Source organism: Lepisosteus platostomus, chromosome 1 (genome assembly GCF_059453375.1).
Source record: "Lepisosteus platostomus isolate fLepPlt1 chromosome 1, fLepPlt1.hap1, whole genome shotgun sequence".
In the NCBI taxonomy this organism is placed as follows: domain Eukaryota; kingdom Metazoa; phylum Chordata; class Actinopteri; order Semionotiformes; family Lepisosteidae; genus Lepisosteus; species Lepisosteus platostomus.
Window position 1 is genome coordinate 56719536 of NC_142611.1, and position 27928 is coordinate 56747463.

At 42.1% G+C, this 27928-nt stretch overlaps 1 protein-coding gene across 2 annotated transcripts; it reads left to right on the forward strand.

The window, feature by feature from the left end:
- Positions 1 to 27728, forward strand: smad1 (SMAD family member 1). 2 transcript variants are annotated; one of them, XM_088633128.1, is made up of 7 exons: positions 1 to 248; positions 13024 to 13595; positions 19666 to 19926; positions 20159 to 20281; positions 22628 to 22849; positions 23647 to 23903; positions 26308 to 27728. In XM_088633128.1, exons 2-7 carry the CDS (start codon positions 13196 to 13198, stop codon positions 26449 to 26451), a joined length of 1407 nt encoding a protein of 468 aa, XP_088489254.1. In that variant the 5' UTR covers positions 1 to 248; positions 13024 to 13195; the 3' UTR covers positions 26452 to 27728. The 2 variants fall into 2 exon arrangements, with proteins under 2 accessions (XP_088489254.1, XP_088489256.1); XM_088633130.1 differs by having other exon boundaries at positions 1 to 206.
- The last annotated feature ends 200 nt before the right edge of the window (positions 27729 to 27928 follow it).

Genomic DNA, 27928 nt, shown 5'->3' on the forward strand with positions numbered 1-27928 from the left:
GACGGCCCCTAGCCGCGCAGCCCCGCGGCATGATACAGAGCGCGGCGCGGAGGGTGCGGTGGTCCTCGACTCGCTGACGCCAGGGAAGCGAGATCAATCCAGGCAGCGGTGCGCGCGAGCTGCGCGGCGGCAGAAGTTTCGCTCTTCCCAGTGTCGGAGCTGAAGAGCCGCGGACGGGCGGCCGTGACTGTGCTCGCTTGCGACCGGTGGGGACGCGGAAAACTTTTCTCTCTCTTTTTTTGTTTAACGTGAGTGGCTTTTTTTTTTTTGGAGGACTCTGCTTTTTAGTTGGCTTTTAGATTTAACCCCTGTTAATAAATGTGTGTTTTTCGCTTGTCTCTCTCCGAAACGAGAGCTCGTACCTTTATTCTCAGGTTTGCCAGTAACTGCGTTTTAAACCCGTGTCATCCGTTTGTTTTGAAGTGCCGTTCGCCAGCCGACATGCTGCTTTTAAAATTGGTTTATTGGTACAGGGGCAGTGGTCGTGTGTTATTATGTGAAGTTGTCAGATGTTGAAATGTGTTGCCGTTTAAGGTTTAGTTTGCTGTATTTAGCGTGCTGGGGTCTGTATTAGACGACAGCCCGAAACGTTGTAACCCCCTTTTTCCTCGCTTGAAAACTGGAATTGATTCTTTGGGTTATGTTTTTTTCGGTAGTTCTGTGGTATTCAAATGTGTAATTAGCTAGATTTTGTTAGCCAAGCTGATGAAAAGTTAATTCTAACTGTAAAAGGGATAAGGGTGATTCTTCATTTGGATTGACACACGAGTTTCTCGGCTCATTAAAATCTTTCAGAACATTTTCAAGAAGTGTGTGTGTGTGTGGGGTGGGGTGACAATGCAGACAAGCAAATGAAGACTCCTATGAATGCTCTGTAGATTTAGTTTAGTGTAGTATGGACCTGTCAGAAGCGATGTCTGAACGTTTCCATTGTCGTCTTGGTGCCTTGACGTCATTACCCGGTCGGGATCCGGGCGAACTCGCCCTGTTTCCCGGGGCTCGAGTGGGCTCGGGCGCGCTTCCAAGCGCTCGTGGACTTCGCGTGCAATTCGATGCCGTTAAAGATCGTTAAAAAAAAAAACAAAACCCGGGCACTTGGAATTGGGGGAAAAAAAAAGAAATCGCGAAGAGGAAAGGGCTTTGATCATCTCGCCCAGCCTGGGTGTGAGCGCAGGGGTCCCCGCTCCGGCACGAGACGCTTCGGGGATGCTCTTGACGCACAAAGACCCGGGAACACATCTCGCTGTCTTCGTTGAGAGATCGGATGACCCAGAGGGCAGGCATTCGTCCTTGCGTTTGATTTGATTCTTTGCTGTACATCTTTGACGTCTGGGAGCGCTTTTTTTTTTTAGCGGCAGCTCTCTCTCTGTCGAGGAGTAAAAGCAAATCTGCAGGTACACTGTGGGGGAAAAAGACTTGCAGACCCTTTTTATGTTTTCCAATAGTTCAGATACGTTCGCTGCATCATTTTAGCACCCCTTGAAGGATTAAATAACCATTGGTTTTACGTTTTCTGACTTCCCTTAAGTTTTTGTTTACCTGCGCGCTTTGCTGTATTCGCCCCCTTTCTATTAGGGTGATCTCTCTGGGTTGATGATGGTGATCAGTTGGAGTGATTTTCCAGATTATTCCGGTTGAGTTTCTGGGGAGTGTGTGGGAAAGGCGGCCTGCAGGTGGTTTTGTGCCCAGATTGCAGAGTTCACGGCGGTGCTGTGGATTCTGAATGTCAACTCCGAAACCAGAGTGCAGAACCTTCCTACATACTGCGAACGTTTCTGCGTGCTCAAAAATGTTTCTCTTCAATTAAACTTTATTGTCATTAAACTTACACAGGTGCATAGTATAATGAAAAGTGTTTCTCATTAGTCACTCAGGTGCAGTATATAAATAGGACAGAAGATAAGACAATAGACAGTTACACAATAGCAATAACAGTAACATGTAATAACATAACATAAATAACATGTTATCAAGTAATCAAAACTGTGCAAAATTCCGCAAACAGAGAAAATCTAACAGGACAAAAACAGTGCAAGGTAATTCTTGGAACAGTGCAAAAATAGTATGGTTAATTAATAAATATTAAATATTATTATGCCCGTTACAGTTTTACTGGGCTATCGAGGGGACAGTACAATTTCGAGTTACATGTGTGTGTAGTGGTGTAGGAGTACAGTCGTTGTGGGTACAGGAAGACGTTAGGAGAGATCATAATATGGTGGGAGGGAGTGGGGGCGTCACCAGCTTGACAGCTCTGGGGAAGAAGCTATTTTGGAGTCTAGTTGTGTGCGACTGGAGTGACCGGAACCTTCTGCCAGATGGTAGGGGAACAAACAAGTTATGACTGGGGTGAGTGGGGTCAGGCATAATTTTGGTGGCTTTTTTCAGACTCCTGGTGTTGTATATTTCCTGGATGGATGGTAAGGCACTGCCGATGATGTGTTGGGCAGTTTTGACCACCCGCTGTAGTGCCTTACGGTTGGATGCGGTGCAGTTGCCGTACTAGACTGTGATGCAGCTGGTCAGTATGCTCTCCACCGTACATCTGTAGAAGTTGGTGAGGATCTGTGGATGTAGGTGTATTTTCTTCAGCCTTCTCAGGAAGTACAGCCGCTGTTGTGCCTTCTTGATGAGACTGGAGGTGTTCAGTGTCCATGTAAGGTCCTTAGAGATGTGAACACCTCTCTTTGATGTATGTGAAAAGCATTTCAGCCCTCATTCAGGAAGGTGTTAACCTTTAAGGTTTCACGTGCTCTGCCCCCTTTTACGTTCACAGTCGACTCCTTTTTTCTGTGATTTTCACAAAACTATACAACAATGCATCCATTACGATCTTGTGTATGTAGAATACTTTAAATAGCGTTTCATAAAGTTCCGTTCTTCTCTTGGCGTGCTGTAAAGGCAGTATCGCAATTGCTTACTTGTAAAAATAGGAATTTGTCGAAATTATCCAATACAATCTTAACACCTCTCGAGGATAACCTCATTTTTTTTTCCTTTGGAAGAGATACTTCAAGATTTATTGCTGGTCTAAGACCAGATTCAGTCGGAAGAGGTTTAATGCGAAATTTTATCCGTATACTTAAGTGCCCATGAAATGAAGTCAGTTCTGCATTTGTTTTATAGTGCTGAGAGTGCATGATGTGCTAGTGTACTGTAGTATTATGTAAAGCGTCATGGATGGCAAACCTGGCTTTCCTCAGTATCGGGATACTCATTACAGCTCAGTTGTAAAAGGTCTCGGAAGAAGGTGCTTTTTGAGGGTAACATACTAACCTAACTAACCTCAGTACCTTATGAGCTCAGACAGCAGGAAGAGCCATTTGGCTGAATGAATGACGGTTCCCCTATTCCCCTCCTCCTTGCTTCAGTGCTACAGTCCACATCTAGGAGTACAGACACGCTCCAGCCATCCCATTGCTAGTGGAACAGTGCTAATAATAATTCCTTACACTTATATAGCGCTTTTCTGGACACTTTACAGGTCATGGGGACTCCCCTCAGTGCTGAGGCAAATGTCAGGTTTCAGTTGCCAGCCTGTTTTTGGGGGTTGATGTGTTATTTTTCCCACAGTGCAGAGAAGATTTGGAAAGGATCGGCTGATGTTCTTGTTGTGGGTTGCAGGGTCGTATAATGATGTGCTTACAGTTTTAGCTCTTGTTATTGGTGCTTACTAAGCTAGGCTCCATGTAAACACTTTCATAGCAGTGAGACAAATGGCGGAGAGGCAGTGTAACACAAATCAGTTCTGTGGCTTAAACATGCTTCTAACATCTGCGCTTCTGCCTGATGGCAGAGAGAAGCTCATTTGTGCTGAGACTAATGGAGACACCATCAAGCCTTTATAAATATTGTAAGTTCTGTGTAATGCACGGTCCCCAGAGACACGCGAGAGAGCATCATTACTGCCTCTTCAACCTGCAGGAGATCCTAAATTGATTTACAGCTCAGAACTTGTGCAAAATGATACATGGGGATGGCATGGGGGTCAGCTTGTCAGAGTCGTATGATCTGAGCCCATTAGCTTAAGCTTTGGTCATTGGAGCACATGAACAGGCCAGGAAGTCACAAGCCTCTGGCAGGAGACTGTTTTTTTTCCTTGAAAAGGGAAGTAAGTCTTTGTGTAAATACAGAAAATATTTTTCTAAATATTTCGGTAAACTCATTCTTCGTCACTGATGTCTGGAGTGTTGAACTGTGGTACTGCAGGGAATGTGTACGCTGTTGTGTGAGAGGGAGAGTATCATTGTTGCTGATAACATAAATTAAATTTGCAGCCAAGTGTTTAATGACTTCCACAGAACAGTCATTACTGTGTAAGTACACTCGTCTTATTGTAAAGGGCCTGGAGTGGTATTTGGGGGGAGGAGGGAGGTTGTGCCCGATAATGGAATGATTTCCTTATCTGGAAGTTCAGAAGAGTTGTGGGTCTTGAATCTGTGGAGTGTGGCCTGTCCATGTCCACTGACGTGACAATGATGGAGATCGCGTTTCTGTTTTGAGGAAATCCTGATGAGTATGCTGACTGGATGTCATGGAATAATGTGGCAAAAACATAGACTCTCTTCGCCAGGTGAATTCAAATAGGTGCTTTTGTAAGGTAATTGTTTAGATGTGCATCTTGTATTTTTTTGTGGCTGGAGGATTGTACTTTTAAATATTCATTTGCACAGAGTAGCACGACAGTGCAGTTGTTAGCATTGCTGCCTCGCAGTGCTGCGACCCTGGGTTCAATTCCAAACCCGGGGTGCTGTCTGTGTGGAGTTTCATGTTCTTCCATGTTATTTCCTCCCGTAGTCCACAGACATACTTAAAGGTTAATTGGCTTCTGTGAAATTGGCCCTGGTGTCTGTCTGTGTCTGTCTGTGTGTGTCTGTGTGTGGCCTGTGATGAACTGGCATCCTAACCAGACTGTATCCTGCCTTGCGCCCAGCGCTTCTTGGGATAGACTAGGTCACCATGACCCTGAATTGGATGAGCAGGTATTGAAAGTGATGTGATTCATTGCAAGCAGTTTGAGAGAATCCCCCTGAGCTATGTCCCATTGTTTCGCAGACCTCAGTTAGTCGCTGCCTGGTATTTCAGGTCAACAGTTGTAGGAGACCTGTCAGCCCTTTAAGGTCCACCTGCACATCTGTTGGTGTATATTATGTGAGGGAAACCCAGGAACCTCCTGCCGCTGTAGGGGTCCTCTTCGTTTACCTTTGTTAAGGTTAACCATAACGGATGCAGACACAAATAAAAATTGACTCATATATAGCTGAAAGCATTAAAAAAATATACAGCTAGACATTCTAGGACAGGGAGTGGCAGATCTTACAAATTTTTTCAGCATCGATCTGTGAAACAGCTGATATCACTTATTGTTCAAATAATTGTGTGTGTGATCTGGGATATTGCAGTTGTGCTCTGAAGTCTTCCCAGCACAGACCTCAGGTAGTTAAACCAGGCACTTCAATCGGGCGATTCTTTCTTTATTGCCCTGTGAACCCCCAGGCGATTAAAAGACAGGTGAGAAATATCTGTGTGCCTGCAGTGCGTTTGCAAGGTTGTCAGGCATTTTAAACGGATTACCAGCCTTCGACTTGCCGCGTAGAGCAGAGTAAAGTGGCCGTACCGTTTGAAGAGCACTTGCATGTCAGGGGTCGGTTCCGTCTCTGGCGTGTGTGGCGGGTGACCACGCCTCTCTAGTCTCGTTGGCAAGTAGGTGGCGCCTGGGCTGGGGATAAAAGCTCTCTGGCTCGATCCTGAAGCCTGCAAAGGAGAACGCTTGTTGCAGTTCGGTTTTTCTTTTACACCGATGCCATTTTAATGCCATAGGATTCAAACCCCATTAGTGATGGCATACGGGCTGGTGGAGTGTTCACTTCAAATTCGCTGGGATGAAATGTATTTTTATCTTCTCCTGTTCTCCTTAGATGATAAAGTGCTTTGTGGAACGGCTACAAAACGCACAGACGGTTGATTTCAGATGGTGCATAGATCTGATATGCTTAAGTGTTTTCCATGGAAACTCTGTTAACCCTAATAGCCTTCCTTTCCGAGGTTAATGAGGGCACGTGGTGCTGCAGCTTAGAAGCAAATGTCAATGCAAAGACAGACTCCTCTGCCCCTGGCAGTAATCGTACGGGTGGAACGATGGTTTTCTCCCTGCTGAATGGTACCAGTTGCATGTCATGACAAATCAGTTGTAATTCAGCATTCAAGGTAAAATGGTATCTGTATTAAAAGAGGAAGCTCAGAAAAGTTGTTCATGCCAAGATAGTCTACCAGATAATATAATGAATGAGCACTTTCCCCACCCTCTTTTCCTTATTTGGATTTCCTATTAAGGATGTTTATGTTTCAAACTCTTTTAGTCAAAGTGAGTTTTTCCATTTTACAGCCTTGTTTTACAAATAGCCTTTATTTCACCACTTCTTGAAACTTCCGATAAACATGATGCAAATATTTTAATGGTGTAGTATATTTTCTTCTACCACAGAAACCTGAGTGTATGGCCATATGTGTAGATGTAATCGAAAGTTGACACACTTGAGGTGATTCAAGACACAATAACGTAAGCAGTAAGACGACACTCACTGTGTAATGTCTCATCAGTTAACCAATTTTAACCTTTCTACTTAGTCTGAACATTTAGTGGTGATCTTGCATCTGATATATTGTATAGTGCTCGCAGGCATGGCAGTAAATTAAGACCAGTTCAGAAGTGAGCTCATTTGATGTGTAGGCCAAGCTGTTGAACCAGAGGTGCACCAGCTCTGTTGAGCACACTAAATCTTTGACCTGTTGCAGAGACCTGTGCGCACTGACTTTATGTTCTTAAGAGTTTCACCTCTTGCATTAGTACCCTTTCCCATTCTTATGTTCCATATGGTCTTCTGCAAATCAGTTTGAATTTGTCTTTGGGTGTAGGCTATATTGAGCTATATATCTGCTTCTGGACTTGCCTAAGTGTCATTCCATAACAAATTGAAAGCCACTGAATGAAGTGCTATCTCACTAATTAATGGACTCCATGAGTTATAGTTTAAAATTCATCCTGACGTACCTAGCTTTCATAAGTTATAGAGGGTCGGAGCTTTAAATAATGAGTAGGCACTGATTAAATTGCTATATCTACAGACTCAACGATATTTGAGCCAAAGATATTTCTTCTCTTTTTTTTTAAAGTTGATTTTAGCTCTCTACTTAGTTATTCCAGTTCCCGTTTCATTTCATTAATAGTGGTTGTCCTTAGACTCAGTTTGTGGGAAAATTCTTTTGGAATCTGAAAATTAAACTTGAGGAAATTAAATAAATGAGATGTCAGATGTATTTTTTATATGTCAGAAAATGAGAAAAATGTATCATTTTCTCACCAGCTTCAGTTACCTTTTGTGATCTTTTGTCCACATCAGTGTTGCTGCGGCTGTTTTTTTAGCTGGACTTAAATTGTTCAAAAACGGATTTTTTGTGTAAATGTCCAGCTTGTTTCTCTGGCACATGGTACTAGAATGATATTCCTCCATGGTTATTTGAATTTGGTATATTAATCAGCATGTTCCTTACACTGTTCTTTAAGAAGCTGTAAGCAGAAATCGGACACCTGTGTGGTTTGTTTGCAGAGGTGTTATAGAAAGAGTGGAGAACATTTCCTATTTCCAAAGCTGAAGCAGTATTAGAATGTTTATACTGTAAACTCATCTAGTATCTGCTGTGGAAGAATTGGGTATTTAGCCAGCATTCCTTGCACATCAACTGTCTTTGAATGTTGAATGCTGGTGTTTTATAAAAATCACCTGTAGTTAAGCACCATTTAAAGTTACTTTGGTGTTATTGTTAAAGTGTAACGAATTGTGAAGTTATTAAGAAAACACACATCATATTTATGACATCTGTTTTTTATTGATGTCTAAAAACGTTTTTTTTTATATTTATCACACTTGTTTTCAGAGTGACTGAAAGGCATTGCAAAATGTCATTAAAGTTAAAAGACATGGCACTGAAGACATTTTCATGTAAAAACATACTTTCCCCTTATCACCGATTTAAGAGAAAATGTTGCATTTACCATTGAAACTTTCAAGTGATTTTTTTTTTTAGAATGTGGTTTAATAACATTCTCAAAATATATTGGAGATTGCTATCTATTGTATATGTAAGCTATGTCTCTGGTTCTGGTACTGACACACATTCAACAGATGTATGTTTTCCCTCCCTGGCTGTGTGCACTATCATAGTGAACAGGCTCTTGTGCGCATGTTTCCATTAGATGGACTGTTTCTCAGGAGTTTTTAAAGCAGATGTTTGGGTTGTTGCTGTTCTTAGACATTATATTGACAATTGGGCTTTTTCAAATGACTTGGCCTAGACTCTGGGAGCTGAGAGATTAATTAACCCGCAGAGAGGAAGCACAGCCGCGGAGAAAGGGAGACGCAGGGTTCGAAAGGCATCTGATCAGTCTGCACGATGAATTTTGAGGGGAAAGCTGCGTTTCCCGTGGCACTCACAGAACAGGAATGGGGTCCACTATAGCAGGACTCTTGTCGAGTGTTTACAGTGGTGTTAAAAGTTTCGGCTTAGGATGAAGGATGGATTGTATTCAGTTTCATATTTAATACTCTTCACACACTGGCAAACAGCTGCGCTTATCTTCAAACACATTTGGGGGTTGGTTTCAGGGAACAGATACAGCCAGGTTAAAAGGCTGAAGCTTCTGCAAGTTCAGATGTCTCTCTACAACACGCGCAAAACACACGCACAGGAGAGGCAGGCAGGCACGCACGCAAGAATGATAAAAGGATTTTAACAAGAATGTTCTCTCACTGACTGCCTTGTAATCTGTATCCTTGCAAGCGCTGATACGCTCACTGTATTGGAGTGCCATACCAAGAACAAGGACAGCGGTGGGAGGAGAATGAAAATGTTTTTGACACAGTTACCTAGCCAGGGTCAGGTTCAGAATGTTGCTGAGCTGATCAAAAGTGTGGGGGGAAAACCAAAAGTACTTGGCGAAAATAACAGCTGATAATGAACCAAAGTACTGCCAGTACTGTTTTTTTTCTGGTTTTGGGTTCAACTAAATTGAAACACAAACATGGCAGTCAGACTAGCTGGAAAACAAGCTTTCCTTGATTTGTGCGATGGGTGAGTTGTCTACACAGTGCAGTTTGGGTGGAGTGTCATTATTCTGCCTACACTGTTAGTATTTGGAGCAGAGCAGCTCTTGAGGCCTCCAAATAGCATACTTGTTGGTATGGGGAAGCTCTGAGTGGCCTGGGGAGAACTGTGTCACACAGTGTCTTGTACAGGTGGCGTAGTTGAAGGACGCTGTGAATAACGCTGCGGGGTTGCTGTAAATTAGGGTGCTCAAATGCTCTTACTTTGGGCTCTGATAAATGTAACACAGCCCGTCAATGTGCCTGTTCTACATGTATTTTGGGGGCGTTGGCAAACCCAGTAAGCGCTTGGCCCCAGGGCCAGAGTGAGAGGAGTATCTCTGTGCAGTGGCAGACATTTGATCTGAACGTTGGCCTGTATTGTCAGAATGCAGCAGTGGGTCACGTGGAGCCGCGTGATACACCGAGACACAACTGGATACTAACAGCAGCCAGAAAATTAGAAGAACGGCCGTTAATGACTTTGAAAGATCAGCAATTCACTTTGTGGGAAATATAGTCCCATGAGAAATGTTTTCTTTTTACCCTAGATAATGTTTGGACAGGCTCTCTGCTTATTTTACAGGAGGTCCAGCTTTCGCGCCCCACATTGATCTGTCCGTCTGAGTTTATAGCCCATTGGATCAAGCCATTGGCAGGGAAAGGGAGGTAGAGTGTAGGCTTCAAAGGGGATTATTTCACATTTGAAAACGTGTCGAGGGATGTTTTTCAAATTAGAAAGAGACATCAACCTTGCCAAGATAGTGATCAACTGGAATCAAATGGTTCAAAGTGCTTCAGTTCTCACTGCACTTATTTCAAAATCCTTTTTAAAGTTCATGATTTCTGCTGTCAGGTATTGCAAGCCATGTCTGTTTAAGGAAAATGTTATTTGCTTTTGATTCACAGTTAACAGATAATGTTGCTGCCAGACAAGCCACTTTGGTACATCATATTTAAAATGTTTTTTTTTTCTGAAATCTGGGAGGTTAATGCGTATCCTCTGCTTTTGACCATTGCTCAAGTCCTCTGTGTTGTCTTGTTCTGTGCAGGTCGTAACGCAGTCCCCCACAGCTGCGGTCCAAGAGTTTATCGAGATCAAACAACTGGCCATGGCTTCTTTAAGGAAACGTTTTAGTATTGTTCATTTAATCTGTTTCTCTTCTGACAGAACTGAATTGAAATTTTAATGTAGCTTAGGGAAGGTTGCAAGACAAGTGTTTTGTTGCATGTTCTGTAAGTCAGTAATAGTCAAATCTGGTTAAGCATTTTGAGGATTGTGAAAACATTGTGAAAAGTTTATGAACTTGGATTTCTATATGAAGATTTTTTTTGCAAAATTTTCGGGGCTGCGTCACGTTTTTGGAAATTGAGGCTTTTGTCTGAAATAGTGTGTAATCAAAACCTAACTGGATCACCCGTTTTAACTACATTTTTTCTTCTCCACCGTGTGAACAGTTCGTAGAAGTCAGGAAGAAATGTTCAGAATTGTTCTTGTTTAAAGATGTGTCTTTTGTTGATTTTTTTCAGGAGCTGTTTTTAAAACCCTCCCCATCCACAACTACATAACAGAAACAAAAATAAAAATACAATGATATCCTTTTACATTTGCAGATGAATTTGCTGTTGTTTTTCAGTGGATTGTATTATCTGCAGTGGGGAAACCTAAGGCAGACGTGCGCAGCAGTGGACAGTGAAGCCAGTGTGGTCTGATCCAGACCCCTGGCTGCAGTTCCGAAGTGAAGGAGCGGGACTCCTCTCCTGCCCTTCTCCCCACGAAGGGGTTAAGAACGGAGCGAGGAAGTGGCCAGGCAGTCTCAGTGCGTCCGATTGTTCATCCAGCTCCTGCGGTCCACCTGTAGAGAGCTCGGAGCTGGCGGAGGGGAGGAAGTGACGGTGTTGCCGCAATAAAAAGAAATAAATCCCCTGCTCTTCCCAGAGGAGTTGGACAACAATGTGGAAAGGGGCATGGGCGTGCGTGCGGGCCTCTTGAAGGATATCTCCTGTAAAGATGTTTCCTTTGATGCTGCTCTTGGTTATGGATGTGTTTCCGTTGCAGAAGGTCCCCTGATTTTTAAATTAGCTGTAACAGTGGGAGTGGTGGGGGGGGCTAAATATAGGAGTAACTTTTAACTTTCCTGTGCCTGGGGTTCGTGATATCGATGGCCTCCTCTCCAGTGTGTTGTAAACAGCACCTGTTTTTAAATAGAACATCTCCGTGTGCCTGCGGAGCTGGGCTTGTCTCGCCATAGATAGATAGAAACCGTAAGCTGATGTTTGGAGCTCAGCCCGACGAGTGACCGCGTAACAAAGAAGTTAAAATTAGAAACTGGAAAGAGGGAGATTTTAATTTGGTATTTTTCTCTGAGATGTTGGGGAAAAAAAATCAGGTTTATAGTGATAACGTTCGGAGATGCTTCTCTGAGCGTTGTGGGCATAAAGTCAAATTGGATGCTTCAGGGATTCGTGCGTTTAAATTGAAAATTTCAATTTTTCCTGGTGTCCATTTACTTTTGGTAAAATCAGATTTATTTGCTTTTTTCAGTTTGTGCCACAATGTTTTGTGGTAAGAGGTCTACCAACTGACTCCAAAGTAAAACGTTTATGACCCCAACTCTAAATATCAGAATGATATGTGAAATGCGGGGTCCCACTGTAGACTGAGGAACTTATTTTTTGATGACTTCTATAAATAGCATGAAGGAAGTAATATTTTTGTTCTAAAATAGTTTTTCATATTTTCGTGCACATGGAAAATCTGTGGTTGAACACAACCTTCAGTACTAGTTTAATTTCACCTGACACTGGTTTTAAAGGAGAATTTGCGACTAAAAGAAGCTCAGGTCTCCAGAATGAAAATATATCCTTAGACGTATGAGCCAGGTTAAGCACACTGTAACCATAATTGCTAGTATAGAGGAGCTTCCGCATCCAAAAAAGACAAGTGACCACAGTGGAAGTGGTAAAAATGGTCCATATTAATTTCCTTTATTGCACATCTGGTATTTCCTTATTTGTAAGAATAGGTAATCATGTGGTCATTGTCAAAAGAGGAAAACTGAGCTCTGGAAATTTTAAAAAGCAGTGTCCCTGGTTCATTGTAGTTCGGTTTGACTCTCAACTGCACATTGTGGAGGATCCCAAGCGATATCCAGCGTTTTGTTAATCATTCGCAAACTGTTGACGGGGTGATCACAGTATTGAGAAACCAATACATTTCACTGTGTTGGGATTTCCAGACGGAGGTGTCAGTAAAACTGCAAAGAGCGGGGGTGTGTGATATTATAATGCCTCAAATTGTTTAGTTTTGTTTGGGAACAATATTAAAAATGAACGTAATTTTCATTTTGCACATTGCAGGTGGCCATGCAGCAATAAGTCTCAATTAAAATGTAATTGCATATCAAATTAGGTTAACGACAAATATTTTCTATATGCCTTCATAGTTCACCTTGGTAAAATTTGAAGTGCCTGAGAAATAATAATAGGTTTTGCAGTTCTGACATCCCTTCTTGTACCTTAAAACAGCCTGTTTAAAAGGCTGCTGGAGACGAGGAGGGGCCGAGCTCTGGTTTTCAGACCCTGGTGCTGTCGGGCTGCTGGGCTGTAGACTGTGCTGGCGCTGTACAAGCACGGCAGCAGTAACAGGCAGCTTGACCATCGTGACTTCAGCCCATCAGTTCCAAGAAGCTGCACTAAAATGACATCATTCCTCCCCGAGACCAGGATGTTCTGCCAATTGTAACTTTTGCTTCCTGAGCTGGGTTCCATTCCGGGTGGGCGTGCTACTGTTTTCGCCCAAGACCATCAATGCTCTTTTTTTTGGACAGCATTCTTCCTGTGAGCGGCTGCTCATGATCAGCCCGGCTTCTGTGTTTTTCAGGTGCATCCAGCAGGCACTGGGTGCCGTCCTGAAGACGGAATCCGACTCCTGAGCCCCCGTTTTCCCCAGGCACGGAGCGGTCAGTCCCCTGAAGGACCGAGGGGGCCCCGTGGTTTCCAGACGCCTGCGGGCTGTGGGAGTGTGGTGGCGTCGGCAGCAGGCGGCAGGAGAGATGAACGTGACCAGCCTGTTCTCCTTCACCAGCCCGGCCGTGAAACGGCTGCTGGGCTGGAAGCAGGGGGACGAGGAGGAGAAGTGGGCCGAGAAGGCGGTGGACGCGCTGGTGAAGAAGCTGAAGAAGAAGAAGGGGGCCATGGAGGAGCTGGAGAAGGCGCTCAGCTGCCCCGGGCAGCCCAGCAACTGCGTCACCATCCCCCGCTCCCTGGACGGCCGCCTGCAGGTGTCTCACCGCAAGGGCCTGCCGCACGTCATCTACTGCCGGGTGTGGCGCTGGCCCGACCTGCAGAGCCACCACGAGCTGAAGGCCCTGGAGTGCTGCGAGTACCCCTTCGGCTCCAAGCAGAAAGAGGTCTGCATCAACCCCTACCACTACAAGCGCGTGGACAGTCCCGGTAGGTGGCCGATGTCCTCCGAGAGGCTTTCGAGATGCGCGAGGGACAGGGTTCTGTCGCCCCACGGGCATTGGGGATACAGCGGCTCCACAAAGATGATCGACCATTCAAAATACAGGAGGGTTAGGGTTCCTGCCCTTCTAGATCTCAGTGAAAGATGTCCTCTTAGACAAGGGCTTTAGAATTGTAGCAATTTTAAGACTAGAAATGTAATATTTCTGTCATACAGTGCAAAACCAGACTTCTGGTATGGTATGTTTAGTCAGATTGGTAGGTTCCTTAAATGTGGCATTGATGATTTAAGGTTAGGAGTGCATAATTATGTCAAAGTGTTTGGAAGATGCTCTCCTTGATCCCTTTTAAAATGTACATGAAGTGAAGTTTTCTGCTGTTTTGATGCTCTACTTTAAAATGATCAGCTGGGTAGATACAAATTTTGCTCCTGTGTTTGCTTAAAACAAGAGATCAGAGAAGTGAGAGAGGGATTTTAGACCTTTAAAATGGGCAGTGTTCTGTGTGGAACTATGGATTCAGGGTAAATGCTCCGGTTGAAAAACAATTCATGATCAAACAGCTTAGTCGATGTTTGTTCCACAGGAGGTCTTATTTAAGTATTGCCTTTTTTGGGATTTTTATTTTAGGACAATAAACTTTATAACAGCAACGTATACAACTCTTTCAAAGAATAAAATTCTAGCAATACAATTAGAAGCATTACAATTTCCACAGTTCATGAATTAGTCTCAAATAATGACTGCCCATTATCAATCGATCCATCTGGGAAGTGGTTGTTGAGGCTGGAGTCACGCAGTCCCTCCAAGCCTCCCGAAGTTACCACTTACTGTCGATATAACCTGTCCAGGCTCTGAGAGTGCAATAGTCTGGTTTTCCGCGGGAGCACAAAGAGACAGGTTTTGCTGTTTCCTCTTCAGCCCTTCTGCAGGGTCCCTTGTCTTCAGCTGAGCGTATGGCCTCTAAAACGGTACGTTGAGATCACACTGTGGCGGTGTGTTTGTAAAGTGGTCAGCACCGCTGCCCTGCAGACTGGGGCCCTGGGTTCAGTTCCAGACGGGGGGCGTGATCTGTGTGGAGTTCGTTCTCCCTGTGTTTGCGTGGGTTTGCTCTCGCAGTCCAGAAACATCCTGGTAGGTTCATTGGCTTCTGGGAACGTGGGCCCTTAAATGAGTGTGTGTGTCCCGTCCAGGGTGTACCCTGTCTTGTGTGAGCCTGTTGCTTGCTGGGGTAGGCTCTGGCTCCCCCACGACGCTGAATAGGAAGATGCTGTTAGAAAATGGATGGATAGACAGCGCTCTGTTCCACAATTAATACAGCACGTGAATCATTTACAGACCATTTTCTTTTTTAATTGAAATTATTGTTATAGAATACAGTGTAACATGGCCCACCATTAAATTATAATTTCAATCTTCTTTTTAAATCACCAAAATACTTGGTTACAGCTGTCAAATACGTGCCCATAAGCTGTGAGACCTGTCATATCAGGACGTGCAGTTTCACAATTTTCAGTTTTTCTCAATTTTTCTCCAAATGTATGATTCATAATTGCAGGTGTTTTGTTTTATGAATTCTTTAACTTTCCTGCATTATGTGGGAAGTTTACATATAGTCCATAATAAGCACTCACATTGTAAATACGAATCGAGTTGGATCATGATCGGTACAGCAAGCTGGCAGTGCTGTTTTATATACCAAACGCAAGAGGAATCAATTGGAATGGTCAAGAAAAGCACCTTTTAAATATCATCAGATAAATGCTAGTGTATGTTCTTTTAAAAGTCTATCTAATACATTTTTAAATACATGCAGGTAAAATGTTTTTCTTGTATAATTCCCATATGAAAGGATTCATATGTTTTATATACTTTTTTTACTTTGAGACCAACATTTTTTAAATTCATTTCTTGCCTTTGAGTTTTTTTTCCTCGACTTTGCTAGTCTGCCTACTCATCTTTGTACTTCATCTTGCAGCTGAATTAAAGCAAAAAGCTTGCCAAAAATTAGCCTACGCAAGAATGAACATAATCGTGTTAGAAAACCTGGATTATCAGACCATGTGTTAGTATATCTTAATCCTCCTGATAAACTTTCTTTTCCCAGGAGTTGGGCAGATGTTTAATCCTTTTTGTCTTTGATATCCCAGTTCAGTCAACCAGGTGCTTATCTTTTGGAAACCAGATGTATGAGAAATGATTTTGTTTTACTGTTGGAAATCCTGCCACTTAGTAGTCGATTGTTTCTTTCAGTACAGTTAGAAACTAAGAGAGTGTACTGTGTGGGTCCATTAATCCTAAATTAAAAGAAGTTTTCTTTTCCTAGGCAAGAAAGCCATCAAATGCTTTTTTGTTGAGTAAGCAGAAGAGCGGGGTCAGCTGACAAGACAGAAACAGCTGCATTGAGAGAGCTGGGGAGGGGGTTCTGTAAGAGCGTGAGCAGGAAATTCCAGCCGTGGAGACTAAGAGCTTTGTCTTGGGCATGCTCTGTGCAGCAGGCTGCAGAGAACATGCTGCTGCTTTGAGGAAGAGCGAAGAGTGGAGTAGGAAGTTTGTCATCTGGCCTGCCTGCCCACACAATTGTAGGAAAGAGTGGTGCTCGGTTTACATTTTGTGTACTCTCCCAGATCTCAGCAAGACCCCCAGCACCTGCCTGTCTTTTAGCTCTTTCCTGCTGTCCTGTACAAAGAAAGCAAGGAGGAAAACAGTGATGCTTGGAGGCTCACATTACAAGAGCTGCACTGTGCGGGTATATGTGGAGTCTGGCAGTGTTTTGAACCAGCAAACTGATCAAAGCCTAACAGTGCCTAAGGTCCCTCTCTTGCCAGCCAAGAAACAAGAAAAAAAACAAACGAATCTTTCAAGGCCAGCAATTATAATTTTCCAGTGTTATGACTGGTATAATTTGTTCTTTTATAAATGGAAGGAAAAGGGAGTGAAATCTTAAAGTTCTTCTTTAATAAAAAAACAAGTCCCTCTTTTTTAATGATTGTGATCAGTGCCCATCTGATGCTGTTCGTCATCTGCCTTAACTCTTATAGACATAGAAGATACTTTTCTGGGGGGGAAGAGTTCATTGAAGAGGAAGGTTCATTTCTAGTATTGTTAAGAAACTAGTCAAGTTTGCAGACAATGCCGAAATATGAGGGTAGCTAACATGGGAAATGCACAAAAAGTCAGGTAGATTTCAAGGTTGGGCAGTCCAGCAAATTATGTTTAGTGTTGACAATTGCAGAGCATTAGAGGCAAAGACATAAACTATGTCCAAAATGGGATATGCTGAGCTTGAAGAAATTACTTCTGCAAATATTTGATTGCTGACACATCGGTTAAATCTTCTAAATGCTATGGGGAAGCAACCAATGTTAGGATACATAGTTAAAAGCAGGTAATTCGGATCAATGGAGCTTATGTTAAAGTACTGCAATACACTAGTAAGACCTCATTTAGAACATTGAGTACAGTTTTAGTTACTATGTTACAAAAAATTGTTGCTGCTCTGGAATTAGTCCAGAGAAGAGCAACCAGGTACATTCAGTACCTTGGGCTTAAACAAACATCTTTTTTAGACATGGTAAAATCTTGAAGCTTTTTAGTCTTGCGCAGGGAAGACTACAGGGGATCCTGATGTAAAGATTCAAAATCCTCAAAGGCACTGACAGTCAGCCCAGCAGACCTCTTTCAGATCTGACAGTGGTGGGAGTCTAGAACAAGCTGTCCAGCCATGTTGTTGAAGCCGTCACCCTGGCTTCTTTTAATTAACAGCTGAATGGCATCTTCAGATTAGTTAACTACGAGAAACAGGATTAGATATGCTGAAAGTTAAAAATGAGAGGAAATCCTTCCTCTGTTTTTATTTATGGCCACTGGGTGTTTTCAGGTGAGCGTTTTTACACTCTTCATTTTCTTTAGTATTTGACTGCCTAAGCATCCCAATTAGGTTGTAATGTTTGCTGTTTTGTGTTGCTGTGTGTGTGCGTGTTTGGGAGCCCTCGGCAGCTGGAGCTAGAAGAGTGCTGTGTAGGCTCAGCGGTTCGGCCAGCAAGGCAGCCCTTTGTTTGCCACTGCTGTATGGGACACTACCCTGACCTGCATGTGCCCTGAAACCTCACACCACCTCCTGAGAGCCTCCAGCTGGAGCTGCAGAGAGAGACGCAATGCGGTCTTCATTGCTGACAGCACCAGGCCAGAGAGCCCTCGAATACGTCTCTGGAAGGAAGGTCCTATTCGGATCTGACCTTGAACAGGATTTTCATGTTGCCCGAACTGTGATTTAAAAAAAAAAAATCTTCAGGAGCTTAAAATTGCTAAAAATGTGGACAACTTGTGCATTGTGGTAAAAAGTTAGTTGCATCGTGGAGTGCTAGCAGTTTAGACTTTCATCACTGCGTTTAGGGTGCTTCGCCAGTGTGAGCATGTGGTGGTTGGTGTACCTGGCACAGTAAGCCCTGCATCCTAAGCAAAGTGGAGAGGAGCTCACTGGGATTTTCTTCTGCATACCGATTGCAAAAGTGAAACACTTGTATGAGGCTCTGTGGCTGAGGATCTGCGCCTGTGGCTGGAAGGTTGCCGGTTCGTATCCCGCGGCCGGCAGAGGAATCCTACTCCGTTGGGCCCCCGAGCAAGGCCCTTAACCCCAACTGCTCCAGGGACGCCATGTAAATGGCTGACCCTGCGCTCTGACCCCAAGCTTCTCTCCCTGTCTGTGTGTCTCAGGGAGAGCAGGTTGGGGTATACGAAAATCCCTAATACAAAAAATTGTATGTGGTCAATTAAGTGATCTTATCTTATGACTGCGGAGTGCCACAAAATCAAAGAACCTCATCAGGTGAAGTAAATTTTCCCCCCTCAAAAAAACTTTTGTCATTTTTGTTCACAATAATTTCATTTATACATTTCTATTAGATTTGGAATGAATTGTTCCATGTCTTTAAAGGGTAATTTACCCTCTGTTGGACATGTTGTGAATTTGTTCAGTTAATACGGTTGTATAATATCCTACCACCCTCAACTAATTATTTTCCATAAAAATCCTAGTTTTCTGTTGTAAGTTAAATGCTAATCTTTTCTCCCTGTGTGTCGACTCTTGGCGCCTTGATTGTTACAGACATAATACACTACATAGACTGTAATCATTTACATACTGTAGCTTAACTCACCTTTGCTTTTTGCAAATGTGACTCGAGCACTTAAATTGGCATTGCATCTAGTAAAACAAGTCGTTTGTGATTCGTATTCTCCCATGCGCTACTCGAAATTTACAAAAGCCTTCACTCCATAGTATAGTGGCACTTTTTTTTTCTGAAAGGAGCAAAATCCCTGCCAGATAAGTTGCTAAAGCCTTTCAGGAAACATCAGGCAGGCACAGTTAGTAAAGTTATTTTTCAAGACCGTTTGAATTAAAACAGACAAGCCCTGACCTGTTTACAACTTTGAAGTTTAATTTTTTTTAGATCTCTTTCTTCATGAAAGGGAAATGCCTCAAAAACTTTTTCTCAGCTTCGTGCAATATATTTCACTTTTTTATTTGTAGAATGTTTTGCAGAAGTTTAAAAAAAAAACAAAAGAGAACACAATGAAGATGTTGTTTCAGAACAGATTTTTTGGCATGGAGGCAAAATGCCTTTGAAATAACAATGTATAAGCTGTAATTCCAAAAATTCAGAGCATCTGCTGCCAGCTCGGAGACAGGGACATTTTTAATGCAGTAATTAAAGCGCCCCGCTTGTCCTGGCTCAGATTCGCACTCTTTCCAGCCAGCTGGTCTCAGGGGCTTATTGACACACAGACAATCTGAGGGAAGCGCTCCTGGGGTCACATACTGTATTGTATCAGAAGAGTGCATTTTGTTTTCTGTACAGCTCTGTATAAATAACAAGTATATGCGTTTCTCTTCTCGGGAACGTTCCTGTTCCTGGATAAACCCGCCGCTTGTAATGCGTTTCCAGCACTCCTTCAGTGATGTTTAAAAGATCCCGTGCGCAATCGCGATGTAGTTTAACGGATGGCGTGAGTAATAGCTTAGTTATTGTTTTTGTCTCTCCCTCCCTGTCTTTCAGTGCTCCCCCCTGTCCTGGTACCCAGAAATAGCGAGTTCAACGCGAAGCACAGCCTCCTGCCGCGGTTCCGCAACCCGGTCCAGAACGAGCCCCACATGCCGCACAACGCCACCTTCCCCGACTCCTTTCCCCCGGCCAACAGCCACCCCTTCCCTCACTCCCCCAACAGCAGCTACCCCAACTCGCCGGGCAGCGGCAGCAGCGGCACCTTCCCGCACTCGCCGGGCAGCTCCGACCCCGGCAGCCCCTTCCAGATGCCAGGTGAGCGCGGGCCCTTCGACCCTCTTCGCCCCTCAGGGGCACGCCTGGGTCACCTCCTGTCTGGCTTTCTCAAGCTCATTTCTGATGCTGTGACTGGGGAGGCGGTGAGCTGCTGTACTGAACGTGGCCCGGCCTTGCAGTTCGGACGTGACCTGATGCTGGAGGCAATGGGCCGCCTGTAGTGTAAGGAGTACCTCCAATCTGAATGAACCGACTTTTCTTCTCCTTTCAGCTGAAACTCCGCCACCTGCGTACATGCCCCCCGAGGATCAGATGACGCAGGATTGCTCCCAGCCTATGGACACATCTAATTTACTGGTTCCTCCCCTGCCACTTGAAATCAACAACAGGCCAGGTAACCACAACAGAGCACTGGAAACAGGGCAGCGCTGCTGTGCTGAGCTGCACGCTTTTAGATCAGCGTAATTAAGCTCGACTGGTCAGAAACAACAATCACAGAATGAAACAAAACCGGTTACTGAGTAGCTTCTGGTGTTACGCTGAGTAAAGCTGGGCTTCTGTTCTTGTTATGGTACTGGTTGTTAAAACCACAAGCGCTGTCCAGTTAGCGTGGTTCACCGCACCATTCAAACTAGGGCTAATGGCCTCTTGATGGACATGACTTGATAGCCCAGGTGTCTGCGATCTGGTGAGAGCCGACATGCTTGTCTTCAGTTAAGAATTCACTTGGAACTGCAAGATTTTCTGTACGTGTTGCATATCCTTTAAATATATTGCCACCAAAAAATGCTGTAGTTTTGATATTGGCCTTTACAAAATTGCATTAAAGTGATTGGAATTAATATTTTTAATTTCAAAATGAAAGTGAAATTGCAAACTGCGGAACCAATATTTTATTTTAGCATAATTCAGACAATATGTACATTAGAGGTATTATTTTAATTGAATAATACATTTAAGTGATGGAAATATGTTTGAATTAAAGTAACTGGGGTGATGTTTGAATAATTTCAGGATAAATGCCTAATGTTGAGGACAACATTTTTTTAGCTTTGTGTCTTAGTAGCTCTTGGAACATTTGGCTGATGCCAGCTTTGCACATAGTAAATAGTCTTGATTCCCTAATTACAATTAATTAGATTAATTATATTGAATTAGACCTAAATAAAAAGGTCTTGTGCATATGTTTGCACCTCTACTGCTTTGCAAGCTAAATTAAGTGTGTTTAGGAACCATCGTAATATCAGACTTTACAAGATCCTTTGGTATATCATGGAGATCTGTGTTTGAAGTGTGTTCATCCCTATGGACACATCACCAGGGTCTGTTCACAGACCGTGTGAAATGACATGCTGAAAGATGCATTGCATTGAGTTAAAATGAGTCTTTTAAGCTAAAATGTCAAGGATGAAGTTTTTTTTATTTATTTTTTTAAATGAAAATGCTGTCTGTATGGATCATGACATGTTTACCCACATTATAACATTGAAAATTTTGCATTTTTGCATAAGAAGTGGGTAGTGGGCTTTTTTTCAGTGTCATACCTCCTCATTGTGGTGCATGCCTGTGTGAAAAGTTATGTTTAAACAATTATGCTGCAAACTGTTATATTCTTGTAAAATATGTCAACAAATTGCAGTCATGGGTATCAAAGGAACTTGCGCAAATGTTGAACTTGTTGGTGGAAGTTGGCTTCAGAGATTAGATTTAACAAGCTGCATCCTGTGTAGTACGGTAGTTTCCATTGTTGGCCTTTTCTGGGAATGGAGAGACAAAACACACCTGCTCACGATGCATTGTAAAGGATGTTTGCAAGAAATATGCACAAGATAAACATAATTTATTCTAGGACACTGGCCAGCTGGCATCTCTTCTGTCAAACCAAAAAGTGGGCATCGTTTAGTCCTTGATATTTACTTAAAATATGCAAAATCTTTTTCAAAAGTTTAAGAACGGCTGATCTTTCTATGTTGCGCATTTGAGATCATAAGCGCAAACAAAAGTCACATACGAGAAGGGGCCATTTGGCTGAGCAGCTTGTTCCACACACCCACAGCTCCTTACTCCCTGTTCTGAGTCTTAAATCTTCTTCTGTTCTCTGGTACATGTTTCTCTGATTCTGAAGAGGCCTGATGGTTGTCTTTGTCAGTTTTTGTGACGATTTTGAAGGTTTAAATCCAGTCACCTTGTAGTCATTCTGTTCAAGACCAAAAATATTCTGTTTTTAGCTCATCAGTGTGGGACATTTCCTATAAACCTGGGGTGTATTTTAGAGAGACTTCACCATTTCAGATTATTGCTGATTGGATTCTAAAATCAGTATTGTAGAAAAACAAAGATATACTGACTAATTTTCCCTTTTTAATAGCTGTGTGCAAGACTTCACTGTTAATTTGATTCCTAATTTCTGTACTAAATGGCATTTAAAAAAAGTAATATTTAATATTTTAACATCCTCGATATTTTGTTTATTATTGCTTAAATATGCATATGTCTTCTTTACAAAATGAGTAATTGTGAGTAAGGGTAAATCCTTTAATAGATTCAATAGTAAACGGAATTGAACTGCTAATTGAAGCAAAGGTGCGATAACTGGAAAGGAGCACAATTTTAGGAGTTGGGGAAGAGTTTTTTAAAAACAGGGTGTAGAAAGGTTTACTGTAATTGTCGGGGCACTGTGGCCGTGACACAGGCTCTTTGTTACTTTCCGAAGCCCTTTGACTTTGTATTTCCTCTGCAGATGTTCAGCCAGTGGCCTATGAGGAGCCCAAACACTGGTGCTCTATTGTCTACTACGAGCTCAACAATCGCGTGGGAGAGGCCTTTCACGCCTCCTCCACAAGCGTGCTGGTGGACGGCTTCACTGATCCCTCGAACAACAGGAACCGGTTTTGCCTCGGGCTCCTATCCAACGTGAACCGCAACTCCACCATTGAGAACACTAGGCGGCACATTGGAAAAGGTACTTCAGCGAGGACGCCTCGTTTGATCACTTTATACACCGCTGTGCAACAGTCTCGGATGTTTTGAGCCCATCTGTTATCTGTGAAACCATTTTTACTGTCTTATGCAGAAAACTCTTTTTTGCAATGGTAATCCCGTAGTATAAAAAGTGTAGCCGTGTACCTTTGTGGATGTGCAGAGAGGAACACATGAAATTAATGAGGACAAGAAGTCAGTTGGGTTTGGTTGGTGAATGTGAAGGATTATCTACCACAGTGCCTTATATTGATTGTTCACATACAGGTACACCTTGCATTGAGTTTTTGAAGATTCTGATCGATGTGAATTACAGATTGTTAAAGGGCAAGTTTGGCTACTTAACATCCAAAATAGTTATCATATTTATATCAAATGCACTAATGAGCAAAACTATGAGCTTTGAGCAAAACATTGATGCTCATAATATATTTATTGGAATTCCTAATTATTTCAAATACTTTTATAGACCTGTAAAAACGCATGTTCAGTAGTCCCCTTTGATGTTATTCAGCCTTCAGTTCTTGCAGCAGTAAAATTATAGTAGCAGTATCTCTTGGATATGTTAAGGACGTGAACTTGGAACAGCTGAGAAAACAAGCCAGTGGATTCCCTTATGAATTTTTAATAGTCTAATTCTTTCAAAAAACCATGTTGCTGTGACTGTTTATTGAACTTTTTACACACCAGAAAATAAATATTGCTGCTAGGTAGTTGATCGTAGCTGTGATGTCTTCTTTCACTGGGCTTCATTTTTTGGTATGCATTGTTTTTCCTTAGGAGTTCATCTGTATTACGTCGGAGGTGAAGTATATGCTGAGTGCCTCAGTGACAGCAGCATTTTTGTGCAGAGTCGAAACTGCAACTACCATCATGGTTTCCACCCAACCACAGTGTGCAAGATCCCCAGCGGCTGCAGCCTGAAGATTTTTAACAACCAGGAGTTTGCAGAACTCTTGGCCCAGTCTGTCAACCATGGCTTTGAGGCCGTCTACGAGCTCACGAAGATGTGCACCATTCGCATGAGCTTTGTGAAGGTAGGTTAGAAACCTTGCAGTACAGGGAAAGCTAAAAAAAAAGGTCAAGGCTCTGGTTTTACCCCTTTTGAAATCATTGTCTTTTATTCTTCGAATGTCCAATGCTGAGCTGTAGATTGTTTGAAAGGCACTGGTTAAAGGTGGTCTGCAGCGTCCTTAGAATACCCTCTTCTTTCAGACTGACACTGCTGAGCAGCTTGTGACTGGGTCTTGTAAATACAGCTTGGAGACTGAAGTACTTGACTCTTGATGACGCCTGGATTGTACAGTAGTGAGGCCATGTTATTTGTGCTGAATATCTTAACGGGTACTGGCATTTTTGTTCTCGGAATTTATTTACAATGTTCTCATGCCAAATTCACAAACAGTAAATAATGGAAACAAACTATCATTTCACCATTTGAAAGTTTAATCTACTTTCATTTCATTTGTGCAATTTTATAAATAACAGAACCCCACGGTATTTACGCATAACTGAAATGTTTTGTGACATAACTGGATTTGTTTTTGTTGAAAGAAATGCAGTGCTAGCATGAGAGCTTATAAGATCTGCATATTTAGTTTCAAGTGGAATGTGTTGAAATACAGAAGTGTAAAATCAGCATAAACAACTAGTGGGTTTTCTTATGACATTAAAAATTAATTTGCTCCTTTTTAACACAACCTGCTTTCTTAGTCTGGGGATTAGGGAACGTCTCCATTTACAATTACTTTTATTTTTATTAATACCTAAAGAACACAAACTTAGTTCATTTTTAAGTTAATGAGCTGCTGTCTAAACAGTTGTCTCAAATCACTATCTTGTAGTTGGGGTGACATACTGTAGATCTGAGTTTTGATTTTTTTAAAACGCGGTTTGCATTTCTTAATATATCACACATATGTCTTATTTGTGTTAAAAGATAAACACATTTTAAGTTGCTAAGTGCTCATTATAAAACACGTAAATTAAATGAAGAGGGCAGTTTTATTTATAACAGTATGTCGTGTTCTGTTTTGGTCTCTACCCCACAAAAGGGTACTTTAAAAAAACAGCCATCCATTTTCTAACTGCTTCTTCCAATTCAGGGTCATGGGGCAGCTGGAGTTTATCCCGGCAAGCAATGGGGTGCAAGGCAGGGTACATCCACACAGCAGATTCACGGACAAACACAAACTCGCACCAGGCCCAGTTTTCCCAAAAACCAATTAACCTACCAGTATGTTTTTGGACTGTGAATGAAAACCGGAGCACCTGGCAGTAACCCTCCAAACACGAGGAGAACATAAAGATTCCCTGCAGTTCATAAAACAGCTGGACAAATTCGTTTCATTTAGCTACTTAACTGCCAAATGAGCAAGTTGGGCTGAATTGCCTCTCTTTAGCAAATTCACTTGGGCACTACAGAAGAGAGTCAGCCTCATACTTGACATCACAAGGATCATTTAAAATTCCTGTCCATATATCCATGTCTTAAAGTGCTGTAAATTAATCCAAGAAGTATGATTTTTTCCCATTTTTGAGAAACATAACTTATTTGAATTGCTTTACAAATGTTTTTGAAACTTCTGGATCCGTGAATTTTATTACTCACATCTAGAACCCATCTTATGCCTCTTATTAACCAATTATAACTGCCTTCTGCTTTAAAATGAGGCTGACCTCCTACGTGCTTTTTAATGTTCTCTGACTGTTAATAATATTGCACCTGACTGGAATTCCATGTTCACCTTTCTACAGGTATCGAGCACAATTTTCTTTTCTTGAGTACAGTGCTTACTTTTCTCCTGGACAAACCAATTTGAAATCTGTTTTAACCTAAGAATATCTTAATTTGTCTTTAAGACTTACACAAAATGCAGAAACAAAATATCTTGAGTCTTCTGCTCAAGTTGCACTTTTTCAGCACGTCCAGCGTGACTTGTTACATTATAAGACAGAATGTTTGTTGGTTTCTCCGGTCTGCTTTACCTTTGGACCATTTATCCAATATAAGAGAGAAGCAGTGCATTTAAATTCCTTCACTGCATCAGAATTTGCCTTGCCTGTCAAGCGCGAAACTCTAATCATCAGTCATTCAACACTTTCTACCAAGATGAAAGGATCACCAGCGCACTGACCATTTCTTCTGCAACGTCCTTTGCTAAAAGAATCCATGTTTATTGAATGTCTCTTCCAAAAGACTGAGCCAGTTTGAGGAAAAAACACTACTAGGAAGCGCTCATCCGAAGTACTGGGAATATAACATTGAATGCGAGTTGAAATTGCTTTATTAAGTGAGGATGGATAAAGATAAGATTAGTGGATAGATAAATGTTGGCTTTTTTATTTGTTTTGTACATAATGCAGTAAATGTTATTTGTTGTCTGCAGTTGCTTTTTTGGACTTTGGGCGGCTCAGTGACTATTTGTCGTTGTTTTCCAGGGCTGGGGAGCTGAATACCACCGTCAGGATGTCACGAGCACCCCGTGCTGGATTGAGGTTCATTTGCATGGTCCCCTGCAGTGGCTGGATAAAGTTCTCACGCAGATGGGATCCCCCCATAACCCCATTTCATCAGTGTCCTAGACAAAACTGCTTCCGCGCCTGACACAGTTGAAAACAAGTGTTGGATTTCAAAAGGCTGGGTTGGGTTTTTTTGGGGTGGTGGGGGGGGTACATTTTACTTGAAGGATGTCTGAATTGGGCACATTGCATAATGACACGGGGATGTGTGGGCAACTGGAAGATACTTGATCTTTGTGACCAACTGTAATAATCAGACCATCATACTCCTTACAAGTATCTACGCTGGTCTTGAGAATTTCTCTTTGTTCCTAGTTTACGTTGCAGTATTCCATTGTATACCCAAGCAGGTTAATGGGTTGTTACATTGATGATAAGGAGCTGGGGGAGGAGATGGAAGGTGACCAATTTAAAAATAATAATCAAATCTTAGTCCCTATTTTGTCAATTTATTAGCTTACTATTCTATTATGTCAATATTTGTAAAAATGTTTAGTGTAAAATCCCACCCACATAACTATGTTCTGTTGTAGGGTCAGAAAATTGCACAGATGGGGCTAGGAAATAACTTTGAAGAAGCCCCTTGGTTACTTGTGAAAACTGTCCCATTTAAGGGAACTCCCAATAAGCGGAGGCAGTGGTGTTGAACTCAGTGTTCATAATCTTTCTCTACTTGTGTATCAATCTTCCAAGTGTTCAACTGACTTAAAGTAGTGTTAGATGTATTCCACATTAGTGAAATTCCTGCGAAAATCCTCTTGGAAATGTAGTTGGGCTAGGTTAGCATGCAGGGGGTTGCAGGTAGTTAATAATGTGATGACAGAAATGAGCACAGCTGCAGATGCCCCAACACACATCATACAGCTGATGTTCATTCCTGCAGTGACAATGCTTTTCATTTTTCATGCTGTTTTCCCTGAGTTGCAGCTCAGAGTGATTGCTAAGTGACTATCAAATCTAGTTCTGCTTGAGAGTTTGGTAGCCAAGTTTTTTAAAAAGATTTGAACAGACGGCTGTGATTATTTCTGCACAGAATAAATGGCAGCCCTATAAAATATCATTTTCAAAAGTGTAGATTTTTGATTGAATTCTGTTTTTTATGCGTAGAAATCCCTGGCAACTTTATAAATGCTGTACAAGACTGAATTAATTTTAACTTTTGTATTTTAACTTTGAAAAGGTTTTCTTTCATGTAACTACACTTTTACAGAATGGTCCCCTGTATTTTTTGTTTTATTTTTTGTGTTTTGCTGTTTTTGCTGATTTAGTATTACCAGAAAGCAGTTTTATTCCATGAATATCAAGTCTCTACTGGAAGATTCAATAAAATGGTTTCATTACCACTGTTCTTTTTTCTTTTCCTGAATTTAAATGTATTTTATTTTTTATCATGTGTTCTAGCACTGCTAATCACCTTACTTCCAGGCCAAATACGGTCTTAACAAATGTTACTTTTGAATAATTCACTAATTTTCTTTAACATAAATACAATTATGTATATCAGTTGTAATCCAGTATCCTAAAGAATCCTTTATATATT